The 25,305-nt window shown below is 36.7% G+C and overlaps 2 protein-coding genes across 38 annotated transcripts in view; one reads left to right on the top strand and one right to left on the bottom strand.

The window, feature by feature from the left end:
- The window catches only part of LOC129731476 (G protein-activated inward rectifier potassium channel 3), a 226,206-nt gene that overhangs the window by 84,793 nt on the left and 116,108 nt on the right, over nt 1-25,305 (top strand). Inside the window, exon 1 of one of the 31 annotated variants that reach the window (XM_055691509.1) lies at nt 1,465-2,120. The exons of the other annotated variants lie outside the window; for them this stretch is intronic. Within the exon in view, the coding sequence (XP_055547484.1) occupies nt 1,972-2,120 (149 nt within the window). The 5' untranslated portion in view covers nt 1,465-1,971. Of the gene's footprint in view, nt 1-1,464; nt 2,121-25,305 lie in introns of those variants that run through there. 31 annotated transcript variants of the gene reach the window in all.
- LOC129731481 (serine/threonine-protein phosphatase 2B catalytic subunit 2-like) overlaps nt 1-25,305 on the bottom strand; it is a 155,470-nt gene that overhangs the window by 48,403 nt on the left and 81,762 nt on the right. The gene's annotated exons all lie outside the window — the stretch shown is intronic.

Raw genomic sequence — 25,305 nt, 5'->3', positions numbered from 1 at the left:
GCCTGTTTCGGTGGTGTCCCGAATACTCCTGGATTATTGAACCAAAACTCATCAAGCGAAATCAATAACGGTTTGAAATCCGCAAAGCAGCCCATTGGTAGTCATATCAAGCGTCTAGGTCGTTATAGGTCACTTAGGAAATAAAAAAAAATCATGAGTGTTGTCAAAATCGAACAGGGTCTGTATATGTAACACCTCAATTCTTCTTAATATTTAAGATAATAAAACAGATAAATACCTAAATCAAATCAAATTCTATTATATTTTCTGGAAAATATTTTCTTTAATCTCTCGAAGCAAAAGCTGTCTTTCAAATGGTAGTTTTGATTTATTTTATTTGGTTTTTACATCTTTGAGATAATCAATATAACATAATTTATTATTGCATATATATGTATAATAAACGCCGACAGTCTAAAGACAATTTTTAATTTATTTCGTCGACATATGTATTGTGTACAACATACTATAATAGAAAACTCACTGTTCTAAATGAGATATATTAAAAATTAAAAAATTAAAAACGGCTCGATTATCCGGAGGATTCGATTATCCGGAGCGAAATATTTTTCAAAACTCCAGTTAATCGAGTGCGACGTGTATAAGTAATCATCATTACTTTTTCTACATAGCATTTTAACACAGCTTCTCAAAAAGGAATCGTTATTCATAAAAAAATCAATAGCACAAAATGGCATATCTTGTCCATATAAACATTTACGCAATGTTTTGGCCAAAGTAATTTTTTACCAATTTTGTATCAAATAATTGTCATTTGCGAAAAGTGTAACTTTGCTCATGTCATTCAAATGAAACGGTAGCTGAACCGCATCGAGAGTTAAGAAAAAATTAAGGGAATGCTGTTCTCAGTGAATTAATGTACCGCGATTGGTTCCGTAATAATAATTTATTTAATATCGTACGTTAGATATTATTCATATCAATAGTCTTGAATGGGTTATAAACGCCACTTGTGGGATGGATTTGAAATTCTCTCACAGTATTCTTCTACTTTTTTTCCACGCGTGACAAAAATTAACTTTGAAAAAGGTCAAAAGTTTCCTACGCAAACGAAAAACGCCGTGTGCTTCCTATTTATCAACACAAATGGCGATCATTAGCCCTTTGTGTCCAACTACCAAGAGAGCTGGCACACAAACCGAGCGGAACGGAAAACATCGTCAAGACTCATCGCAAGATCCCAGTCAACCGCGCAACAACAATGTACCAAGATTCGTCGGCATCCCCGTCCTCATTCACCCCATCCAACGGTGCCCGAGTTGTAAGGTACTATAATAGATGGTGACGGCGTCTTAAGATTTCGCACATGATTATACACATCTGACTGCGATTTGCCATCCGATCCTATTTTTAGCCCCGCGTGGATCCCACAATTTGCGCTCCTGATTTCTCGAGACGCCGCAGGGGATTGCCTCTATCTATATAGCCGCCAGTAGAGTGTCCGAGGGGACGATAAGCCTCTGGTTTATTTTTGCCTGCGAGAGAACGTCTACCACCGTCGTCTTTTGATAGTCGATCGATCGGTCAGCTGCGGCTGGTTAAGCTGTCAGTTACCGTCAGTTGATCGATCGAGAGTGAAAGTGAGAAGCTCAGCTGTAATTGTTCCGCGATGTCTGGTTGCTTTTCTGGAACGGTTCGATTGCGAGTACAACGTTCATGGCCAGTGATCGGAGATTTGTTTAATTTTTTTAACCGTTTACCCACTTGTTCGTGCGGTTAGTGTAACTATTTCGCCGTGCGGAAAGACAAAGCGCGCGTGTAAAAGTCGGATGATCGTGCCAAGAAAAGCGATGAATTCTTTCGTTCGCTGGTGAACAACAAAGAAGTCGACCAGGGGGAGAGATTGAACGAGAGTGCGTGAAAAAAGTGACAGCTTAATTAGTTGTGGTGCTTCGTTCTGCAGTGATATCCAGCCCATTTGCTTTATGGTTCAAGTTTGTGCCGCGCAATATGTCCGAACAATTGCAAAAGTGTCTCAGTGAAATATCGATTGTAATCGATGAAAACAACAATGTGTGTAGTGATGTTTATGGAAACAACAACAATAGTAAAAGCAAGCTGATTTTTTCACCCAGATGTCAGGGCATACCATCTAACAGGTAAATGGCTTCTGTTTCTCTCGCTGAGCGCGAGAGAAAGTGCTGCCAGATGGGATGAAAGCTTTTGTTTTGATTTGATAAACTGCCAGTCATCGATTTCAGAGCGAAAAGTAGCTGCTGCGGCTGAAATGAATAATCGTTCCATCGCTTAATTGCGAATTGGTTGTGAGCATTGTCGTTTTGAATTAATTATACTGTGTCGGTCCGATTTCCTGCGGCATCGAAAGTAATCTGCTGTAATCGGATTCTGTTGGTGGGTGGTTCAGTGATTGTCGTCGACCGGGTGGAAATTGATTTTGACGGCGATGGCTTAGGATTAGTTGTATGATATTATAAAGTGCTTCGCTGGTTTCGGTAGCTTTACCACAGGAGGTTCGAGTTTAAAGAAACTCAAAACCATCAAAAATCTTTCTGTTCGCTTGTGCTTATTTATTTAGCGATTTGTGCTACTGTTTCTCTGCCGAGTATTTAGGAACTTTCTGACAAATCTGTTTTTTTGGTGAAATAATAGTTGACTGAAAGATGACTTATCAAATATTAATAAACATATACATTATTCCTGGTGTTTTTGTCATAAAAAATTGAAAATTTTCGCAGTATTGAAATTTTACATGTTTTTGACACTTTAGACATTTTTACAGTTTTCAAAATTTTTAACATTTTGTCGAAATTTTGATTTTTTCCTCACATTTTTTACATAAGGTATCAAACGTTTTCGTCAGTGGTTTTCTTCGGCCCCCTTTTGCATAAGATTGCTGCAGAAAAACTGCCGAAGAAATCCACTGACGAAGACGTTCGATACCCTATTTTAAAATATTCTGAAGCTTTTTTGCATCTATTTTCAGTTTTTTTCCACTTTTTAAGATTTTAATATTCTTCCTTACATTCTGTGTTTATTGACAATTCTAACCATTGTTTTGTTTTGATATTTTCGAAATTTTCAACACTGTATATCCTATTGTCATCTATGAGGATTTTTTGTGCTAGAAAAATGGAATTGAGAATTGTCGCGAATTTATTTTACAACGAATTTTCCAACAACTTTATGGTGTTTTCATATGCATTTACGCTTTTATTCATTTTTATCTGACTAGTTTATCTAGTTCGAAACAAAAAATTTCGATTTTGTGGCTGAAACTTTTCTAACTTTTTTTGCTTTTTAATATCTTCGATATTTTAACATTTAGGGTGTTTTTTTGGTAGTTTTCGGCATTTCAAGTGTCGATTTTCGGCCCCTGGCTATCATCCGGTTGTAGCATTATTCATATCAGCTAGTATTTGGCCATTTTAGGCTGTTCACCAGCAAACCGCCATCTTGGATTTAAAAAAAGTGTCTGCAGATAATATCTGGCCTTTGGGTATCATCCCGGTACCGAAAATCGGCTATTCTCAGTGGAACACACTACCGAAACGAAGAAAACAATATCAATAAGATCAACTGCGGCACGGAATTTCGCATTTATATATAAGAAGAAGGAAAAGAGAAGAAAATATAGATACCAGATTAAACGTATTTTTATGGGTATTCTCAATTTGGATAGAAACAGTTCAGGAAAATGGACGTGGCAATACTGCTGTTTCCCCTTTCTTCACAAAAGTACAGGCACAAAGCAGTACCAATTTCCGGCTGCTCACGTACCAAACAACTTGACTGCCCCCGTTATTAATTACCATCCTGGCCGGGACCCAACAGAACGCATCAATAAATTGCAGCAAATAAACCGCAATTCCATTCGAATACAATGAGAGTGAAAAATATTGACTTCCGTTTCCGGCCAGGCACCGCTTCGATCGTCGAAAACCAAATTTAAGTTGCTCATCAATAACGCACAATCCTATCAGCGTCATTTATTTCTTTGTGTTGCGAGGCGCCCTCATCCCAGTTGCGGTTCTATGGGTGCGCTCGGTATTTTTTCTCTTTTGTGCGAGCATTGCTTACAAAAACCGAACCGAAGCTGTTTACTCGGTTTCCCCACCTTGATGGAATCTTGACCACTGCCGGTACGGTTAAGATTAAAGACTCGGAGCGGTATCTACCGTTTATGTGTGTCCGCTTGCCTGCTCTGAGGCGGGTTGGTGCATTCACTAATTGAGGGTAAGGAGCTCCAGCTTCATTGGGGCTGAGATTACACCTGGGATAATGTCTCGCCTTGCCTTTGGCTTTCTTGCAGCAAGTTATTTTTTGCTATCAACTTGAGTCAGTAGCGCTGCTGGGTGGCAAAGAAACGGCAAAGGCGTGCAAAGACGCCACCAACAAGATAAAACTTTAATGAGTTTTTCTAGCCGAGTAAACAGCGCATGTGTCCCCGCCGGGCGCTCGACAAATACCTGTTTGCCCCGAGTGTGGCTGCAAAGGGAGCCGTGACTCAGCCCGGCCTATGCCGAGTTGATTTAGTGCGCTTGGGTAGCTTTACTTTTAATCACAACACTCTGCAGTCCGGTAATTGGTTCATAATTTAATGGATCTTCCAGGAAGCCGCGCAAACCCGCTCCCCTCTCGATTTCAGATGAATTTGCTTATCGCTCCATTCGCACACTAGCAATGGAGAGTGAATTTTCGACCGAGCTCGTGGGGGACACCTGCTGGAAAAGCCGGTTTCAGCCAGTTTTAGCCCGGCTCGTAAAACCAACTGACAGCTGTCAACTGGAACGTGCGCTCCATTTCGATATGCGCTTGTCAGCAACCGGGAGGCTCGGTCTGTGTTTGATTTTGGTCGATGTTTATCGGTTGATATTCGGTGGATGTTTGTTCTCGCTTCAATACTCTTCTTGAAACGTGATCTAGGTTAGTTAGACCACTATTACTACTAACGGTATCGATTAGAACTTGACATTTTTTTGGATTACTGCTGTGATTATTAGTTGTGTTTTGGTTATGCTCTGTCTTGTTTGCCTTAAGTCAAATTTGCGTTAAATTACCATGGTAATTATCTGTCAAATTTCTAGCTTGCTCATGTAATTATACCACTTGTCACTGATTTCTGCTTAGTCACATTTTGCTCAGTGAGACGAAAAAAAATTTAAGAAAAAAGAAACAAACAAACAAACAGGAGATCCGCAAAAATACCAAACTTATTTCAAACAAGCGGCAATAGAAGCCGCTGTCACTGTTGCCGCCGCTGCCTCTCCTTGACCGCTGAAGATTGATTTGCCAATCTTGTGACCGTCTGGGCGACGGCTGTATGACATGAGACGAAGAAGAAGAAGAAGAAGAACGGAGGTAAAAAAACACCCCGCGTACATCACATGGCCTAGCGGTGCGTCTGTAATAATGCAACACGCTGCCACCTTGCCTACCGGCACAGTCAGCGGAACTGCGCTACTTACACGGACCGGACCGGACGAGTGGAACTAAAAATAAATCTCTTGAACTTTGCCGTGAGACACATTGATGGAGTGCGGGCCGGAACCGGACCGGATTGGGAAGAAGTGATTCGATTGGCGGTGAACTGTCACACTTGGGTGGGTGTTTCCTTTCGTCGTCCCGTGTTATGCACCATCTGCAATGAATGAGTTTTGCCACAGCATGCCACCGATTCGTCACCTGGGCGTTGTGTCCGGTTGTGTACACAATCAAATTCGAAACAGTAGTGTGTTGGAAATTGGGAAAAAATGGAAGATGAAATTGTGGGACACCTTTTGACTCATCGGTTTCAACAACTCTACTACTTGTATTTTAGTTTATGTTGTTCCGAAACGCAACACTTATGGTGTGCTTCAGGAATTTAATTTAAATGTTGTTCTGTGCACTATTTTCGTAGGTTTAAAAACACCCAATTTTGGATTATCTTTCAATTCTTTTTTTTTTCTTTTTAAATGATTTAGATGCATTGTTTAAATTCAATTTTCTCGTCAGTCTAAATTCGCATTCATTTATAAGAATTTATTTTGTTTTTTTTTTATTGCAAAAACGTCTGCGCTGACAAAACCTGGATAGTTTTTCTTTTAAAAATACTTGTTGCTGGTGAATTTTATTCTTGGAAGTGACTTTTTGATGATAATCATATTTTTTGGGATGACCAGGTTATTTTGACTTTTTAGATTACAAAACCATTATAGACATTAATGATAATATTATTTTTCAAGTTATCGGCAAGCAAATTTTTGTTTTATTCAGCATTTTTGAATTATGAAAATAATGTTAGTATATTATAACGTCGAAAGCTGTGTCCTGGCTTCTAGAAGTAACTTGAAGCGCTTAAACGTTTTAATTTGAATCCTGTTCGTCGATTTCTCGTCTTTGCAAGTATTTTTCATTTGGTTATCTTCTAAGTCGGGAGAATTTTTCTGTGATGCCTTTCCGATCACCCAAAAATGTTTGTAGCCATTCAATTGTTATATTTGTACAATCACATACACTGGGGTCGCTTTTTACGCGGGTTGTTTTTATGCATTTTTTTGAACGGGATATTTTTAAAATAACGCGGATTATTTTTACTCGATTCGGAAGATGGTTTGTACGCGGTATCAAATAAGTTTAGTATGAATATATCTAATCTAATCTTTTAAATGCGGTACAATCAACCGCGTAAAAAGCGACCCCAGTGTATTATGATAATTTTAGCTCAATTTAAAATTTTTCTTTTACTGTGGAGGAGCTGGTAGCGACAAGGTTACAGAGTCCGCCTTGATAAGCAGATGGCCGTGAGTTCAAATCTTGTTAGAAGCAGGCCATTTTTGATTATCAAAGGGCTGGGTTAATTCTCAGGCTCCTCATCACCACCACCACCATCCCCTCACTTGGTCCGAATCACCTAGAGGTAGAAAACATTGATATGCTTCTGAAATAACATTGCTCTTGCATCGATAGAACCGCCAAACAAAACTCGAAAAAATCACAGGGGGGTTGTGTGCAAAGCCACGACCGCAAGGATGAAGTAGAATACTTTTACAAGAAAACCCGGCTGCTTGCGTGTCGGTCATTTTGACGTAGAACTACGTCTTTAAGGAAGTTCGGCTACATAGGGGTGTAAAATGATAATCTAAAACCGGAAAAAGTGAAAAATATGTCCGATTTCAAATGGTAATAAATCGGTTAGTTTTCGATGGATTTTCTTCATTCTTGTAGTAATAGATTGTGAAATCTTCTATGATTCTTCCCAGATGCAGAAAATTGTAATTTTATCACTCAAAATATTGTGCTATTAAAAATTGTCAAGCCTTGTTAAATCGAGAAATTCGACCTCTAATTGGTCGTTGTAAGGTTGCTTCCCAAGCACGGTTGACAGAATTATAGAATGTACTGTTTCTGCCGAAACTGCTCATATTAGTTCTAGACAGTGACTACAATAATCCTTACTTAACAGCAGTAGCTGTGGCAGCGGATAGCATCAGCAGCAGTAGAGGTATCAGCCGCAATATTTGGGCTAGCTGGTGCAACGGCACTTTCTCTAGTAAAAGCTGCCTTTGTGCAGTAGCAAGCAGTGTCAGTAGTAGGTACATTACTTCCTCTAATGAAAAGTTGCCGTATTTCGACAACACACACACGTTTTGGAATGCTGGCTTTATAAGTATATGGGCCGTCAAATTTTCCGTGTAAAAACAGCATTCAACTGTGTTATCAGAAAAATGCCGTAATCTCCTCTGTCGGTACCGCACAGATGCGATCACCATTAATCCGATATGGAATTGAACAACAACAATCCTTATAAGGACAACAAACAAATTATTGAAGATTTAATATTTTCTCGTTCTGCGATGGAATTAAAAGTTAGATGTTATTTTAATTTGCATGCACTTTGACGGTTAAAACTTGTTTGCGTTGTATAGTGTTTGTTTCATTCCTGTTCATGTGCAAACTATAATTTGGTACAGCTCGTAGTCGGCAGCGAGGATAAAAAATTTGCTTTAGTTTTTAAGTCATCAGATATAATTGGCGCCGTTAAACATTAAATTGTATTTGTGCCGTGTCAAATAAATGTTTTGTGAAGAAAAAAAAAATTTGGTAGCAATTCAACTCCTCTTCTGCACAAAATTTCAAACATATTCAATACAAGTAATCCAACAAACAACCTTATGTAGTTCTACGTCAACCTTGCGGTCGTGGCTTTGCATACAACCCTTGTAATTTTTTTAATTTGTTGTTCAATTCAATATCGGATAAGATACCGATCACATCTTGGCGTTATCACTGACAGTGCGAATAAAGTATTCCTTGTGATAAAACAAACTGTGAAAAGCTGATTTAACACTCAAAACTAGACGGCTCATGTGTTGTCAAAATGAGTCAACTTTTCATTGAATGCATTTACTAGTGCCCACTATCGCACAGAGACTGCATTTCACTAAAGTGCCTCACTGCATCAGCCGCTATCGATGCTAACCCAATCAGCACTTGCAACATGTTTTCAAATGAGATTACTCAATATTTGTTGTTTTAAAACCTTTTTGACGGTTCAAGAAACTTTTCCGGTTACTCTAAAAGAATTAAAAAGAATTAAGTAACATTTTGTTATTTACGTGTAAAATTCTCATAACTGAACACTAGAAATTGCTCAATAGTTCTCTGCAATCTATTTCCAACTGCATATTTCATGATGCTTTTAAATAACGATAATGTCACATGATGTTGCACATTATCGTTTCACAAATGTTTTCTTCTTACGAAAGCAAACTAGTGATGAAAATGTATAGCAACATCTTGTTGAAGCATATATTTACTAAAATTACCACACAGTAAACAGCCATCTTCAATATAAATGAATGATAAACGATTATTGTTGGAAATATGGTTTTGTTATTTCATATTTCGCACCATTAACACTGCATATCCACTGAGCAAGGTTTCCTGAACTATCGTTTCCCAAAACATTGTTTATAATTTGGCGAGTTTGAATCGTAACATTTCTTTTATAGCACTTTATGAAAGGCGCATGAATAATTACGAAGTAAAAACATTTTTTGCACGCTAAATTTTGAATCGCAGGTAGAATTACATACCTATCAGAAGCGTAAGTAGAGAAAAAATTCGATATATTTGAGGTTTTTTATAATGTATGTAGTACTTCGCGACACCATCACCGAATAGTAACGACAGTAAAGGTAAACAAACTAAATTTTATTTCTCCTCTCTTTCCTTCTTATACTGCAGCGGCTATCGATGCAGATGATGATTTCGCATAGCACTGTTAGTTGCATATACGCTCCACCTCTTGCGCTTTTTCGGTTATTACAAGTTGAATAAAAGTAACGGATGTGAATTATTACAATCTTTGAATGCTGCATTGAGAGTTGCATATGCTTAATTGCAACAATGTGTGCTGCTTGGGAAGATCCGCTGCAACTAGTGCGCTATCCATAGCCATGCCACAGTTGTGGCCGCTATACGCTGCCATTGGTATCCACAGTCCCTGTATCAGCTGCTATCGTTGCTGGGATCCGCTGCAACTAGTGCGCTATAATTGCTACGCCACAGCTGTGGCCGCTTTCCGCCATCGCTGGTATCCACTGCACTGCTAGTGCTGCTGCTCAGGGAGGACAACTGCTGTTGTCGCTGTCTAGAACTATTTTGAGCGGCTTCGTCTGAAACAGGCTCTTATATAGGGATGAAAAACCTATCGATAGTAGTAGGAAATCATCGATAACTATCGATAGCCATTTCAGTCGATATTTCCCATCCTTACTCTTATACAGACAGATAGCAAATTTAAAATGACAAGGTCTATGATTCTGTCGACCGTGCTTGGGAAGCAATCATATTAACGACTAATAAGATCAGTCAAATTTTGCGCTTCAACAAGGATTGACCATTCTCAATAATATAGTTGCTTTTCATGATTTTGACTTGATAATTTTTGAATTTTAACTATGCGAAAAATTTTTTTTATGATGATAATAAAAGCTTTTCGTATGTTGTGCTCATGACTGAAGGAAAAGATAATTCAGTACGTTCTGAGACACGAAGATGAAGCCAAATATATATCTGTTCCAAATTACTTGAAAGTGTAAATTGATTTAGGAGAAAATATTAACTCTCCACTTTATTCATCCTGAAAAGGACAATTTGCTGTTTAATTCAATGTCTGATAGGATGCCGATCACATCTTTGCGTTATCACTGGCAGTGCAAATAAAGTATTCCATGGGGGAAAATAAACACTGAAAAGCTTTCCAGAACGTTCTTTTCATTGGATGCATTTGCTAGTGTGCCTGCTATCGCTCAGAGACAGCATTTTACTAAAATGCCACGAAATGCCACACTGCATCAGCTGGACCTACTTATATTGATGCCGAGACCAACGTCAACCGCTGCGCTATCCCCGTTGCCACAGTCGTGGACGCTTCTGTTGCCATTGGTATCCGCTGCCCTGCGTCACCTGGTCCTGCTATCGATGCTGAGACGCGCTCCGCTATCCGTTGCCATACCACAGCTGTGGCCGTTGTCCGCTGCACTGCTACTGCTGCTGTATCCACTGCTGCTGCTAAGGGAGGACTGCTGTTGTTGCAGTCTAGAATTATAATGAGCGGCTTCGGGTGAAACAGGCTCTTATATAGGCCAAATTGCACATTTCAAATGGCAAGGTCTATGATTCTGTCGACCGTGCTTGGGAAGCAATCATATAACGACCAATCAGAGGCCGAAGTTTTCGTTTCGACAAGGCTTGACTATTTTCAATAGTACAATAGTTTGAAAAATATAATTACAATTTTCTTTATTTGGGAAGAATCTTAGAAGATTTTCCAATCTATTGCTGCAAGAACGAAGGAAATCCATCGAATACTAACCGATTTATTAGCATTTGAAATTGGACATATTTTTCACTTCTTTCGGTTTTAGATTTTCATTTCACATCCCTATGTAGCCGAACTTCCTGAGAGAAGTATTCCCCAAGCAGCACTTGCAACATGTTTTCAAATGAGACTGCTCAATATTTGTTGTTTTAAAACGTTTTTAACGGTGCAAGAAACTTTTCCGGTTACTCTAAAGCAATTTAAGAGAATTGAGCAACATTTTGTTATTTACGTATATCATTCTCGTAACTGAACACTAGAAATTGCTCAACAGTTTTCTGCAATTTATTTCCTACTGCATATTTCATGATGCTTTTAAAAAACGATAATGTCACATGATGTTGCATACTGTTGTTTCAAAAATGTTTTCTTCTAAGGAAAGCAAGCTAGTAATAAAAATGAATAGCAACATCTTGTTAAACCATATATTTGCTAAAATTACCACAACAGTAAAAAGCCATCTTTAATATAAATAAATGATAAGTGATTATTGTTGGAAATATGGTTTTGTTATTCCATATTTCGCATGATTAACACTGCATATCCACTGAGCAAGGTATTCTGAACTATCGTTTCCCAAAACATTGTTTATAATTTGGCGAGTTTGAAACATGAAATTTCTTTTACAACACTTTATAAAAGGCGCGTGAATAATTACGAAGTAAAAACATTCTTTGCATGGTAAATTTCGAATCGCATCGCAGGTAGAATTACATTCCTATCAGAAGCGTAAGTAGAGAAAAATTTCGATATATTTGTAGTTATATGAAACTTCGCGACACCATCACCGAAGCGTAATAAGAGTAAAGGTAAACAAACTAAATTTTATTTCCCCTCTCTTTTCTTTCTATACTGCAGCGGTTATCGATGCAGATGATGATTTAACATAGCACTGTTAGTTGCATATAGGCTCCACCTCTTGCGCTTTTTCGGTTATTTACAAGTTGAATAAAAGAAACGGATGCGAATTATTACAATCTTTGAATGCTGCATTGATAGTTGCATTTGCTTCATTGCAACAATGTGTGCTGCTTGGGTCTACTTCAAAATCGATCTCCATTGGCACTCTACTGTTGATGTCTTGCGATAAACAACACTTCGAATGTTGTTGTCGAATTGATTGCTCAGCTCTCTTTCCCATGGAAATAATTTCTAGCTACGTCACTGCAATATACAAGTAAAATAACAGAAAAAAAAATGTTTCAAGTTCGTTGATTGTAAATTCGAATGTTTTTATCGATGCTTCCGATAATCGAGCCCTACCAGTATTGTACAATATTATTATTACAATTACAATGGATACGTCATATTTTTTTGAATCGAGACGATGACTAGAAACCTGAAGATGACTCTAGTATCTCTAGTATGAATATCAAAATGGAGATTTCCCGTTTCTGGAAGAGAACCAAAATTGGTTAAATACCATCAAATATGGATGTTTTCGGATTGGGCTGTTACTCAGAGTGCGGAAATCAACTCCAGACGCCATTTTGAAATTTAAGATGATAAAGTTTAAGCTGCTGACTTCAGATTTCTGGAAAACAGCCAAAATTGACCAAATACCACCTCATATGAGTACTTTCGGAATCGGGATGTTGCCCAGAGATCTGAAAACCACCCTAGCGGCTATTTTGAATATCAAAATAGTGACTTTCGGTTTCTGGAAAAGACTCGAAAAAGGCTGAATACCACCCAATATGAGTGTTTCCGGAATCGGGATGTTTCCTAGAGACCGCAATTATTTTCACATGCGATTTTGAAATTCAAGGTGATGACTTCCGATTCGTCTGGTGTCGTTTTGAGGTTTCTGGACAGCATCCCGATTCCGAAAGTAAACAAATTTTGTGGTATTTGGTCAATTTTAGCGGTTCCCGGAAACCGGAAGTCACCAACTTAAATTTCAAAATGGCGTCTGGAGTTGATCTCCGGTCTCTGTGCATCATCCCGACTCCGGAGATACCCCTATCGATAGTTTTCGGCCAAGTCGCCATTATGGAATTAAAAATGGTTTCTGTAGTCGTTTTCAGGTCTCTGGACCTTGTCCCGATTCCAGAACTACCCATATTAGGTGGTTTTTGATCAATTTTAGTTGTTTTCCGGAAACCGAAAGTCATCATCTTAAATTACAAATTGGCGTCTGGGGTTGATTTCCGGTCTCTGGGTATCAATCCGAGCTCGGGAAAAACATTATTTGATGGTATTCGGCCAGTTTTGGTTTTCTTCCGGATACTGGAAATCGCCATTTTGGAATCCAAAACGGCCTAATTTTATAGATGAAAATGGAAGTAATTTTATAAACTTTGAACCAATAATTGTAGGATTCTGTGCAAATATTCATATAATTACTGTTTCAGAACATATCCCCGAAATATTCCGGAGCACCGTTGACACTAATTTAAAAGTAGAGAACTTACTGAATCTTTTGGTGCTAAAACTCTCGAAATCGGATGGAAAATGTCAAAGTCGCAAGAATTTTAATTCGTGGATATCCGGGTACCTCGTCGGGCATGTAAGGGGTTAAAAAGTTCAAGTCACCTCCAGTTACCTCCCCTTGTTACTATATAAAAACCTGAGAGAGAGGCGCCAGCTGGCTTTGTTTTTATGCTCACGAATGTCATCGTGAACCAGGCAAGAAATGTCATTGGAAACCGGTAGGCCTGATAAAATGAAATATGGAGAGTATCGTAGTCGATGTAAATTAATCCAGCATTTATTTTTTCAAGATAATTTTTTAAATAAATATTTCCGAAAGATGAATTATTTCTGTTCTATTTTTCGCGTTGGTTTATTTGCAGTCTAATTTACTTGTAAATGTGCTCATTTTTTGCTATGGTGATTTAAGCGTATTTACGAAAGTTCTCACTTTATCAAAACCCTGCATATCAATATTTTAAAAAACGTCGCTCAACCATAAATCAAGAATTAAAATACTGTATAGTTTATTTTTAATTCACAAGTTAATATGAACTTTCTCTATGTAATCAATATTTACTGTATTTCTATTTATTATTTGAAATTGACGGTGAAGTTAATATCTCTTCCCATATATTGTAAAATATGTTGGAGTTTTCGTTAGTAAAATAATATATAACCATCTCCTAACATGATGTAGAAATTGGAATAAGCCCAAAGTAAGAACAATAATAATAATGACACCCACAGTATAGATGTAAAACTCATATAGGCGGGATCTTATTAGGCAATTGCCTATTCATTAATGATGGCACAGTTGATATCGGAAACAATCTGCCTAAACTTTTATTTTTACTTCGAAGTCACTGCTTAAAAGCACTTGCATCAACCACCCAAAAACAATAACACATTGCTGGTGCCTGTCACTGTGAAATTGAAATTCTTTTGAATTCGTAACATTTATTTGCCTGGAGAGCATTGCGCGGAAGCGACACATCGACTGGATTGGTTATTATTTTGAGCTGGTTAACATGCGTTGCATACCTTCAATGCATTTGTCCGTTTCCAACCCACTCTCACGTCGCTAAATTCTATCCACCACGTTAAAAATTATTTATCAATCGAATGTCGATGGCAAAAAGGTAGACAAATACCATTGCATTCAGTCTTAATTCACAGAAGATTATCAGAACTACTAAATCTTAATTACACGGACGGAAACCATGAATCTACTTTCGCTACATCAATAATATATTATAATAATCAACCGATATGACAATCATCTCAAGTTTGAACATATTTTTGAATAATATCATCATCAAAACGAGAGACAAATGCGCACGCTGACTTGATTGAAACTATTGTGAGATATTTCTCTTGCACAAAAACGAAAACGAAGTAGACGAAAACAAAATTGAACTGTCATTGAGTTGGCGCCTCTCTCTCAGATAAAAACTAACGTTATTATAAGTTGCCTTTTAATGAGCTTCAAGATGTCACTGTTTTTTATCACTGTTGATTGCTGTGAATTGTGAAATCTCACCTTGTGAAATATAAAAAGGTACCCGGGTACCTCGTCACATACCGGTTAAACAGTACGCGCGTTTCACGGTAAGCGGTATCGCTAAAGCTAGCAAGAAAACACGTTGTCTTTTACGTTATTCTGTCTTTTTCTCTTTCTTCTATATCCCCATATCTCTACTAAAACGCAACCCTTATTGAGAGTGAGTGATGTGAGCGCGTCAAGCCGGTGTTTCTCTGATCCCGTTTTGCTATATGATAGTCATAAATTTAAGTTACTCTCTCTTAAATATTCTCAAAATTTACATTTGTTATCAAAACTCTTCATAAAAAAAAATTCTGGGTAGGCCACTGAAAAACATGATTATAAAGAGGAAAATTGTTCTCTGTAAACTAGTAACTAGTATTGTACTCTGTAAACTAGAAACATATTTTAAATATTCTAGGTCTTAATCTAATTTATATAATTTTTCGTCGTTGATAGTTGATTTTCACTTTAATTTCACATAACTTTCCTATTATGCTTTATTTTTTACAATTCAAATCCTTATCATTTTTTATTCATTAATAGGCAATATTTTCGACGGTCGTATTTTGAAATTTTCTTTTGTTTTGACTGGTGTGCAAAAATTTTTTGTTTGACTTTTTAGTCTAATTTAAAACATTTACTGCTTTTTCTGTCTTTAAAAAATGTTTTCAATCTTATGAGATGCCATTAGAAACATTACCATTTTAACCTTTAGGATAATGATATAATTTCCCTTAATGCCTAGAAATGTTGTTCATTTTTAGGGTAATTAATTGGTTTTTACACAATCGAATAATCTGATAAATTATTTGACAACAGCTATTTTCTAGCTGTTGAAACCGATTCCAAGCGACTTATTTTTTGCGATTTAAGAAACATATTTTAGTGATATTGGATCAAATTTGAGAGCATTTTCTTTCGTTTCCTCTTACAATTTTTAGAACACTTTTTGTCGTTTCATTGTTAGCGGATATTATTTTTTAGGTATTTTTTAATCGTTTGTATTTTGGAAAAGAAATCCCCAGAGTAGTAAATTTAAATTCGTTTTTCTCTGTGTAATAAAAATTGCATTTGGTTTGGTCTGACTTAACACCGACCACTTAATGTCGGAAGTAGTCATTTTCTTATATCCATTTTTTTTTTGCTCCAAGAAACATTTTTACCAACTGCAGCAGTATCAGTCTCCCTAACATACAAACGCAGAACTCTTCGTTCGTCACAATGCAAAGCAAACTGACAAGCAAATTAAAAGCTCGCCCAACTGACGGACAGCTGTAAATTTGTTTATCGATCAGAACCGCCTGACAGAAATGGATACTGTTTTGTACGCACATGCAGGCTCACCATTACGACAACGGACGGCCGGTCGGCCCAGTGGTGGAAAGAGCGATGGAGAAAAACAATAGCGGAACACGCGGCGCTCGCTCGCTGGTTGTGTGCAGTCAAAAACCTTTTCATCCCGCCCGTTGGCAGCGGCGGGCTTTTTCTAAGCTATCCAACCACCGACATCAATATCAATATAAGCCGAACGGCGAACGAAACACATCACCGCGTGTAATAATAAATGGGAAAAGGGTATGCTTTGCTGTGGGATTTCCGCCACCCTTTTTGCGGGCGTCTGCGGTAGTTTTCTTTCGTTGGTTTACCCTTGTAAGAAGTGGGACGGATGGGCGGCGTTGGACCCGGTTTGGAGGGTTACCACGGCTGGCTTGCTATTAATTTGATGTATTTATTATAATTTGACCTAGTTGTCCGTATGATGGAGCGGATCTGTGCATACGACGACCACTACCAGCACAGTAGCGACGGTGGGCGGTGGCAACTGTTCGAAAGTGGTTTTTAGCTAGCCGCAGGCCGAAGCTAATTCACTGGGAAAACACATGTTTTCGACATCATTTTCAACACCGCCGGTGCCCGGTCAGGATAGTGACAGTTGAAAAAGATAAACAGAAGTTTGTTTGGCAGTTTCTGTCAACTGTGTGATTTTTCTGGTACCAAGATCGACTTGAAGCTGGTGTCCGAAATTTGCCCGGAGAGCAGGATTGATGGTCGAGAATTTTCCAACTGTGCATTGTTGATTGAAGGGTCGAAAGCGTAGAGTGCAAGTGCCGTGAAGCATGAACACTTTTTCCTCTGGTGCGCTCCGGCGGCTGTCGGTTGCAGTCCAAGGTTCACCTAGACGATCGATACTCATTAATATTTATTTTAATCTCAGAATAATTACTGCACACAGATTATTATCGCGTTTATGAGTACACAGTGCAGCCGGTGTCAGCCGTATTCATATGAAAATGAAACGAAAAACGAGGTAATAATCCCAAATAAGGGCGAACATCGATAGAATCAAATATAACATATATTCAAATTCAGTCGTGTTAAACCCACTCTGAAAGACAGACATGGTGACTTTAGAAATAATTTTATTTCGGTTCTAAAATTATAGAAATGCTATCGAAGTTTAAAACCCCGAATGTTCCCTATGATTAGGAAAATCTTTTTTTGGGTCGAATGTCAAACGTTCCCGATAATGCTAGCATTTTCTTTTGCTTAGAAAAGGGTACGCGTTGGTTGGAATATTTTGCTGATAATACTATGGGAAAGTTTTTCACCCAACCTTTCAGAGAAAAATGAAAGACACGATGTCACCTTTCCCATTTTGTGATGATTGATTGTTTGCATATGTTAGGAAAAGTTTTTTTTTCGAGAGACATTCGCCATAAAGTCTCCCCATCTGCAAACAATGAAGAATGAGTGGAACAGAGGTTTCGCTTCCTCTGTATGTCGATAAAATAATCATCAAGTTGATACGAAGAAAAAATACTGAGAACCTCTGACAAATAGCCCTTAATAGTGATAGGTACATTTTTCAATTTGATTTGATTTGTTTTTACACAGAGTGATGAAAATGCTTCCATCTCACTTCAGGCTTTTAAAATGTCAGTGTTTTTTTATTTTAAATCGAATAAATTTCAATGATTTCAATTGAAACCCATACGTGTCAAATAAACCAACTTAAACCTAAAAAAATTGAAACCCATTATCTACGAAAAGGTTGAATTCAACTCAAAACCCAAAAACGATATCTAACACACGCCTTTTGTGGATAATCGTTCACCGCTCTTGGAAGCGGCTTTCTCCACCTTCTTTTCGGTTTCATTGAATCAATTTCGTATTCGTAGAAATCGCGGAAAGTAATGCGTTTGTTGTTTGCTTAGCAATTTGAGTGGTGTGCTATAAATATGTATTGCACGTAATTTTCTATTTTTTCCTTGAGCAACAGAAGCGTCGCACATTGAAAAGTATTACTTTCCATTGTTAACATGTTAACTGAAAATGTAGTCGTTTCATGCAGAGTCGGATTAGAGGAAGCAATTGTGTATTTTATTTAGTGAATTCCTTGCTAATGTTATCGAACCAATAAACAAACTGACTGTTTTTAAAAAACAGACTAAATTCAATTAACTTCTATTGAGCCCAAACAACTGTCTTATTGCTGTGGAGTTAATTTCCGTACTTTCCGCTACCCAAGAATTAATCTATTCCATTTGTACGGGTAGCAGGCACCAAACATCCCGTCTTAAGTCCACTAACGGAAGAACTTTCGCCATCCTCTCCGGCTAATCAAGACTAACTGACCTCATCCCATCTATAATGGAATTGAAACTTTCATTTCACTCCCGTCAGCACCGTTTTTCGCCGCCATCCCAGTTCTTGACCTTCGTTCCCGTCGTATTTGTTTCAAGTTGGAAAATGCTTTAATTAAAACCAATTGTTTCCATCCCGTACTGGCGGGCCCCCAGCCAGTTAAGTCTTCACGGACGGGGTTGCTGAGCTCTCTGTCTCTGGTGCAGTGTTCGCGAAGAAACGTCGAACATTTGGCCGCGCCTTCGCAGCGCACCGCAACCATCGTTGTTCATCATCTTTCGACGGGGGGAGGGGCGAATCCTTGCCGGTTGCCCCGCATGAAAGCATTCCAGTTAAGCGCTGGTCGAGCGGTTGTAAAGCGAAAATCGATAAATCGTTGAAGCGTTGGAAATATGTAGATTACCATCACCAGCGCAGACTGTGGTTCGCACTGCCAGGATTTGGTCGGTGATTTTGGTTTGGCGCGAGGTTTCGAATGGACATCATCGTCCAGGCGTCGAAGAAATTGAGCAAACGGTTCCGGTTCGTGCTCAGCGTGAGGCAATTTGGATTCATAACGAAATCGCCTGCTTCGAGCCGCTTGCAGTCTCTGTAAGCAAACGTAATCCCCTTGCGGATTCATTTCATGATCCCCGTTTTTTTTTGCACATCCAAGATAAAATGTTCTTCTTAATCCGCATTTCTGATTGTTTCGTTTCCTGCCATCTGCTACGACTGATAATTTAATGTAATACGAACCCGGCTATTTAACATGTCCCTGATTATGCCTTCAGTAATAATTCGATATCTCGGACAAAATGAGACATTTTTTCCCAAGAAAATCAGAGCATGATTTGTTCACCGCAATACCGTAGAATTTAGTGACAACGGCTCAGCTCTAACCCTCATCAAGGCAAGACAAGCGCACAAAACCACAAATGTGATGTTGACGTTTTCTTTCGAAGCTATTTAGCTAATCCGGTCCTTTGTTGGCTCCTCCGACGTGAGGTGAACACACAGGAGGTGGAAGGAAATCTTTTTCGATACTCTCACATTCCCGAATCTTGAAGCTGGGGATGATAACATTCCTCTGAAAAGTGCTTGTTTTAAATCTGCCAGTATCAGCCCTATGTTTGGAAAGCGGTACAGAAGTTTCTCGACAAATTTGGGGTTTCCCACCGAAATATTGTTCTTTGTGATGCCTCAGGCTTCACAAGCTAGGTACAATAGCGAACAGCTTTTCACTACTCAAACCCGAGTTAACGTCGTCTTTTTTGGAAGCTCTGTTCTTTTTCTGATTGCCAGCTTGAACTTGAGACCATTTTCTTCACGCTCTTTGCCGGCATTTATCTTCACGCGATTAGTGTAACCCGAGATGATACTATTTTTTTTAGATCTATCTGATTCTTGAAACAGTATGAATGTTTCATGCGGCATTAAATCACAATGCGAATGGAATCCGAATTTGGTTAGCTATGAAGATTGATTAAAATAGCATGAACGGAAATAATACGATAAAAAAGTAAAAATGCATAGGGGTTCTTCCATACGAAGTGACCACGGAAAAGAATAAACTTGGACACGACCATCACGGATTTGGCTCAAAGCTGGGGGAATTATTCATCTAGGTTCTCTATGAAAAAATCCCAATTTTGGTGTCGATTGGAATAACCCCCGCTCTGTGGGACCCCCCTCTTTGTGACAAAGTGAGGCAATTTTTGTTCAAAATTCCGTTTTTCTTTTTCTTACAATTCATGTAGGAAGTCCGCAAAATACTGATAGATGATTTTTAAAGAAAAGATAAACCAAGGATTCAAAAAAAAATTATTTTTTTTGACTGGAAGTGTTGCCAGATAGATTATTTTTGAATTTGAAAACTAAATTTATATTTTTCGGCAAATGCAGCCATTTTTATCCTAAATTTGATAATTTCATCGTGTTCCTTGGAAAATTTCACGTAAGAAACAACTATCATCCCGAGATAATATGAGCCGATCTCGAGATATAACATTTTTACGAAAATAGTTGTAATTTTCGTAATTAATTTATTTTATAGTTTATAGCCGTAAGACACCCGAAAAATAGTGATGAGTGAATTTTGAAGAAAATAAACCAAGGAATCCAGAAAAAAAAATTTGACCGGAAATGTTGCCAGATAGATTATTTTTCTATTTCAAAACTAGATTTGCATTTTTCGGCAAATGTAGCTGAGTTTATTTTAAATTTAAAGGATTCATCGTGTTTCTCGGAAAATTTGACATAAGAAACACTTATCACCCCGTGATAATATGAGCCAAACTCGAGATATAGCATTATTACGAAAAACTAATTACGAAATTTAAAACCATTTTTGTAAAAATGCTATATCTCGAGATTGGCTCATATTACCGGTGGTGATAAGTGTTTCTTATGTAAAATTTTCCGAGAAACACGATGAAACCTTCAAATTTAAAATAAACTCAGCTACATTTGCCGAAAAATGCAAATTTAGTTTTAAAATAGAAAAATAATCTATCTGGCAACACTTCCGGTCAAAATTTTTTTTTTCTGGATTCCTTGGTTTATTTCCTTCAAAATTCGCTCATCACTATTTTTCGGGTGTCTTACGGCTATAAACTATAAAATAAATTAATTACGAAAATTTCAACTATTTTCGTAAAAGTGTTATATCTCGCTCATATTACCTCGGGATGATAGCTGTTTCTTACGTGAAATTTTCCAAGGACCACGATGAAATCATCAAATTTAAAATAAAAATGGCTGCATTTGCCGAAAAATATAAATTTAGTTTTTAAAAACAAAAATAATCTATCTGGCAACACTTCCAGTCAAAAATTATATTTTTTTTGGATTCCTTGGTTTATTTTCTTTAAAAATCATCTATCAGTATTTTGCGGACATCCTACATCTATGAATTGTAAGAAAAAGAAAAACGGAATTTTGAACAATAATTGCCTGATTTTGTCTCAAAGAGGGGGGTCCCACAGAGCGGGGGGTATTCCAATCGACACCAAAATTGGGATTTTTTCATAGTGAATCTAGATGAATAATTCCCCCCGCTTTGAGCCAAATCCGTGATGGTCGTGTCCAAGTGGCATGTACACTTCGTATGGAATGACCCATAGGTAATTGCAAAAATATAAATGTTTTTCATCATGACAAAAATAACAAAAAATGATAAAAACAGTAAAAATGGTGAAAATGATGTTATTACACAAATGAGAATAAAATAATGAAATAAAAGGAGGATTAAATTGTTGAAAATGGCAACAAAGACAAACTTGTATAAAATGACACGTAATGAAGAAAAAAAAATGATGAAAAGGACAAAAATGAAAAAAAATCAAAACTGACCAACGATGAACTGATGAAAACGATAACAAGGATAAAACTGTTAAAAATGACAAAAAGGTCAAAAGTACAATGATAAAAATTACATGAATGAAAAAAAAAACTACAAGAATGGTATGACTTAAAAAAATGATAAAAGTTACACATATTAAAATAAAAAAAAATAATATAAAAGATAAAAATGAAAAGAAAGACGATGAAAATGATCAAAACGACAAAAAAGTCAAAATGAAAATAATAACAAATTATAAAAAAAATTAAAAAAAAAATAGACATTAAAAAAATAACCAAAATGATAAGAATGACAAAAAAAAAACAATAACAAAAAAGAAGAAAGTGTTAAAATAGTGCAATACACGAAATGCAAATTTATGAAAATGATAAAAATGAGAGAAATAATTAAAGTTCTAAATTTTTTGGAAATGATGAAAATGTCTGAACTGATAAAGATGAAAACCAAATTAGCAAATCTAATTTGAGGAAAAGGACAAAAATAGCAACAGTAATAAAAATTAACACATGACTGATAAAAATGTCAAAAATGACGAAAATAACAAGAATGACAGTGACAGACAAACACAGGATATTAGGAAGCCCTTTTGTCTTAAAAAAGTCCAATTAGAACGGATAAGAAGCACTTGGAAAAAAACAAATGTGAAATCAAATGTTTTTTGAGAACTCAACTGAATTTTCCTCTCTGGAACGTGTGATAAATAAACATGGGTTTTGTTGTTCACCAAATGAATAACCGATGATGACAAAAATGATGACAACGATAATGATGACAAAAATGAAATGTCGAAGATGAAAAAAAATTGAAAATGAATTATAATAGAAGTGATAAGATGGCAGAAATAACAAAAATAAAAAAAATGATGAAAATTGGTGAAAGGAAAAAAATTAAAAATGATAATGAGAAATGACAAAAATGATGAAAATTACAAAAACGATGAAAACGACATGAATGAAGAAAATGATCGAAATAGTAGAAATAATAGAAATAGAAACATTGACAAAAATGAAGACAGTTTTGAAAAAGGACGATGTGCTGAAAATGACTAAAATTACGGGAATAATAAAAACGTCAAAAATTATGAAAAATATGATAGAAATAATTAAAATGCTCTAAAAGATGGAAATAACAAAAAATGATAGAAAAATATGATAAGAATGACAAAAAGATCAAAAATATCAGAAATAACATGAATGAAGAGAGCGTTAAAATAGTTAGGATGCTGAGAATGACAATATAAGTACTAAATATAACGAAAATGATTAAATTGTCTGAAATGATAAAGATGATAAAAACCAAATTGGTGAACAAACATAACAAAACAAATCTAATGGAAATGACAAAAACATACAATAGACAAAACGGATTAAATGATAATGAAAAAAATAATAAAATTGACAATCATGATAATCTTTTGTGAGTGTCAATAATAAAAATAAAAATGATGAAAATGCAGCAAGAATAAAATTGGCAAAAATGACAAAAAAAATAATAAAAGTGATAAAACCGATAGAAACAGCAAAAAAGATAAATATTACAAAAAAGATGAAAATGAAAATAAAAAAACAATAAAAATAACATGAATGCTAAAAATAAAAAAAAACAAGTATTACAGAAATAATAGAACAGTCTAAAACACAATTTAAAATGATAACATTGACAAATTACGAAAGGTTAAAAGAATGATAAATATAAAAAAAATGTTGGAAATGATTAACGTGTCAAATATTGAAAAATTGGCAAATATGATAAATAAAGATAAAAGTAACAAAAATGACAATAATATTGAAATGATACATACAGTGTGGAAAATTCGTTTAAACGCAGCATCATATTTTATTCTTCCGATAATTTGACGAACAATAATAAAACTAAGACATTAGAATATGTTAGCTAACACAAATCATAGTTAATTGCAGTACTGATTTTAATTTCAAATTAACATTCGGCGCTGTTAGAGACAAAAACAGGTTTCAAGGGGGGGAAATTCGTTTAAACGCACACCATTAAGAATCATCAACAGGCTCACCTGCAATATCGAAAACCTTGACGATCTGTCAGCTTAGTATTGTAGTAGTGTTAGTACGCGGAGCTCAAGTTGATGCTGGCTTTTTTGTTGATCTGAGGTTACGAAATGGCGAAAAAACCTTACTTGAGTGAGTCAGAGCAAAAAGTTGCTATGGAACTTAAAAAACTGGCATTAGTAACCGTGGAATTGCGAGGAGAGTAAATAGATCCGAAACAGTGATTCGAAATTTGCTCAAAAAAGGTGATAAATACGGTGTTAAGAAAAAAACTAAGGGGAATACCAAAATAAGTAATCGTGATAGAAACCGCATTTTGGAGCTGGCTGGCACTGGAAAGTTCAACTCGTCGGATATTAAGAAGGAACTTGGACTCCCGATTACCAATAAACGAATTGCACAGATACTGCGTGGATCTGGACATTTTAGGTATACAAAAAAGGTCAAGAAACCGAATCTAACGCAACGTCATATTCAGATGAGACTGGATTTTGCCAAAAGGTATATGACATGGCGAAATGAATGGGATACTGTGATATTTTCAGATGGAAAGAAATTCAATCTAGATGGCCCTGACTGTTGCGCGTACTATTGGCAAGATTTGAGACAGGAAACCGAGGTTAAACTGAGCCGAAACTTTGGAGGCGGATCACTCATGGTTTGGGGTGGTTTTTCGCTTCACGGAAAGACTCCGATTTGTACCATTTCTACCAGGATGAACTCGGAAATGTATGTGGAACTGCTGGATGACGTTCTGATTCCATTTATCGAGGATTATACGCCAACAAACTGCTTTTTTCAGCAAGATAATGCGGTAATTCATGTCAGCAAAAGAAGTATGGAATGGTTTTCGGAGCGGGAAATCAGGGTTTTAGACTGGCCAGCACGTAGCCCGGACTTAAACCCGATAGAGAACCTCTGGGGAATCCTCGCTCGACGTGTATACCGAGGTGGAAAGCAGTACGGAACAGTTAAGGAATTAGAAACCGCTGTGAGAGACGCCTGGGAGTCAATTTCTGTTTAAACGCTGAAAAATCTCGTAAATTCGATGCCGAACCGAATATTCGAAACTATTCGTATGAACGGAAAGCAAACTAAATATTGAGTATTGGTTAATGTTTTAATGTAAATAAATTCTTTGTTATCATTGAAAAATAATGCGTGCGTTCAAACGAATTTCCCTGATTACAACTTATTTTTTTCTCTTTCCCAGTCATATTAGAACTTATAATTAAAATCAATAGTGCAAGAAGCTATGCTTTGGATAAGCCAACATATGCAACAGTGATAAATTTTAATAATGTACACTAACTCACCAGAACGGTAAAATATAAGACTGCGTTTAAACGAATTTTCCTCACTGTATAATAATAATGAAAGAAATGATTGAAATGATGAACATGCTAAAAATGTGAAAATAACCAAAAAATAAGAATAGTAAAAATTACATAGGCGACGAAAATGAAAAAAAATGGCAATAATA

This window comes from Wyeomyia smithii, chromosome 3 (genome assembly GCF_029784165.1).
Source record: "Wyeomyia smithii strain HCP4-BCI-WySm-NY-G18 chromosome 3, ASM2978416v1, whole genome shotgun sequence".
NCBI classification, from domain to species: domain Eukaryota; kingdom Metazoa; phylum Arthropoda; class Insecta; order Diptera; family Culicidae; genus Wyeomyia; species Wyeomyia smithii.
Note: the sequence above shows the minus strand (reverse complement) of the source record. Positions and strands in the feature narration are given on the sequence as shown.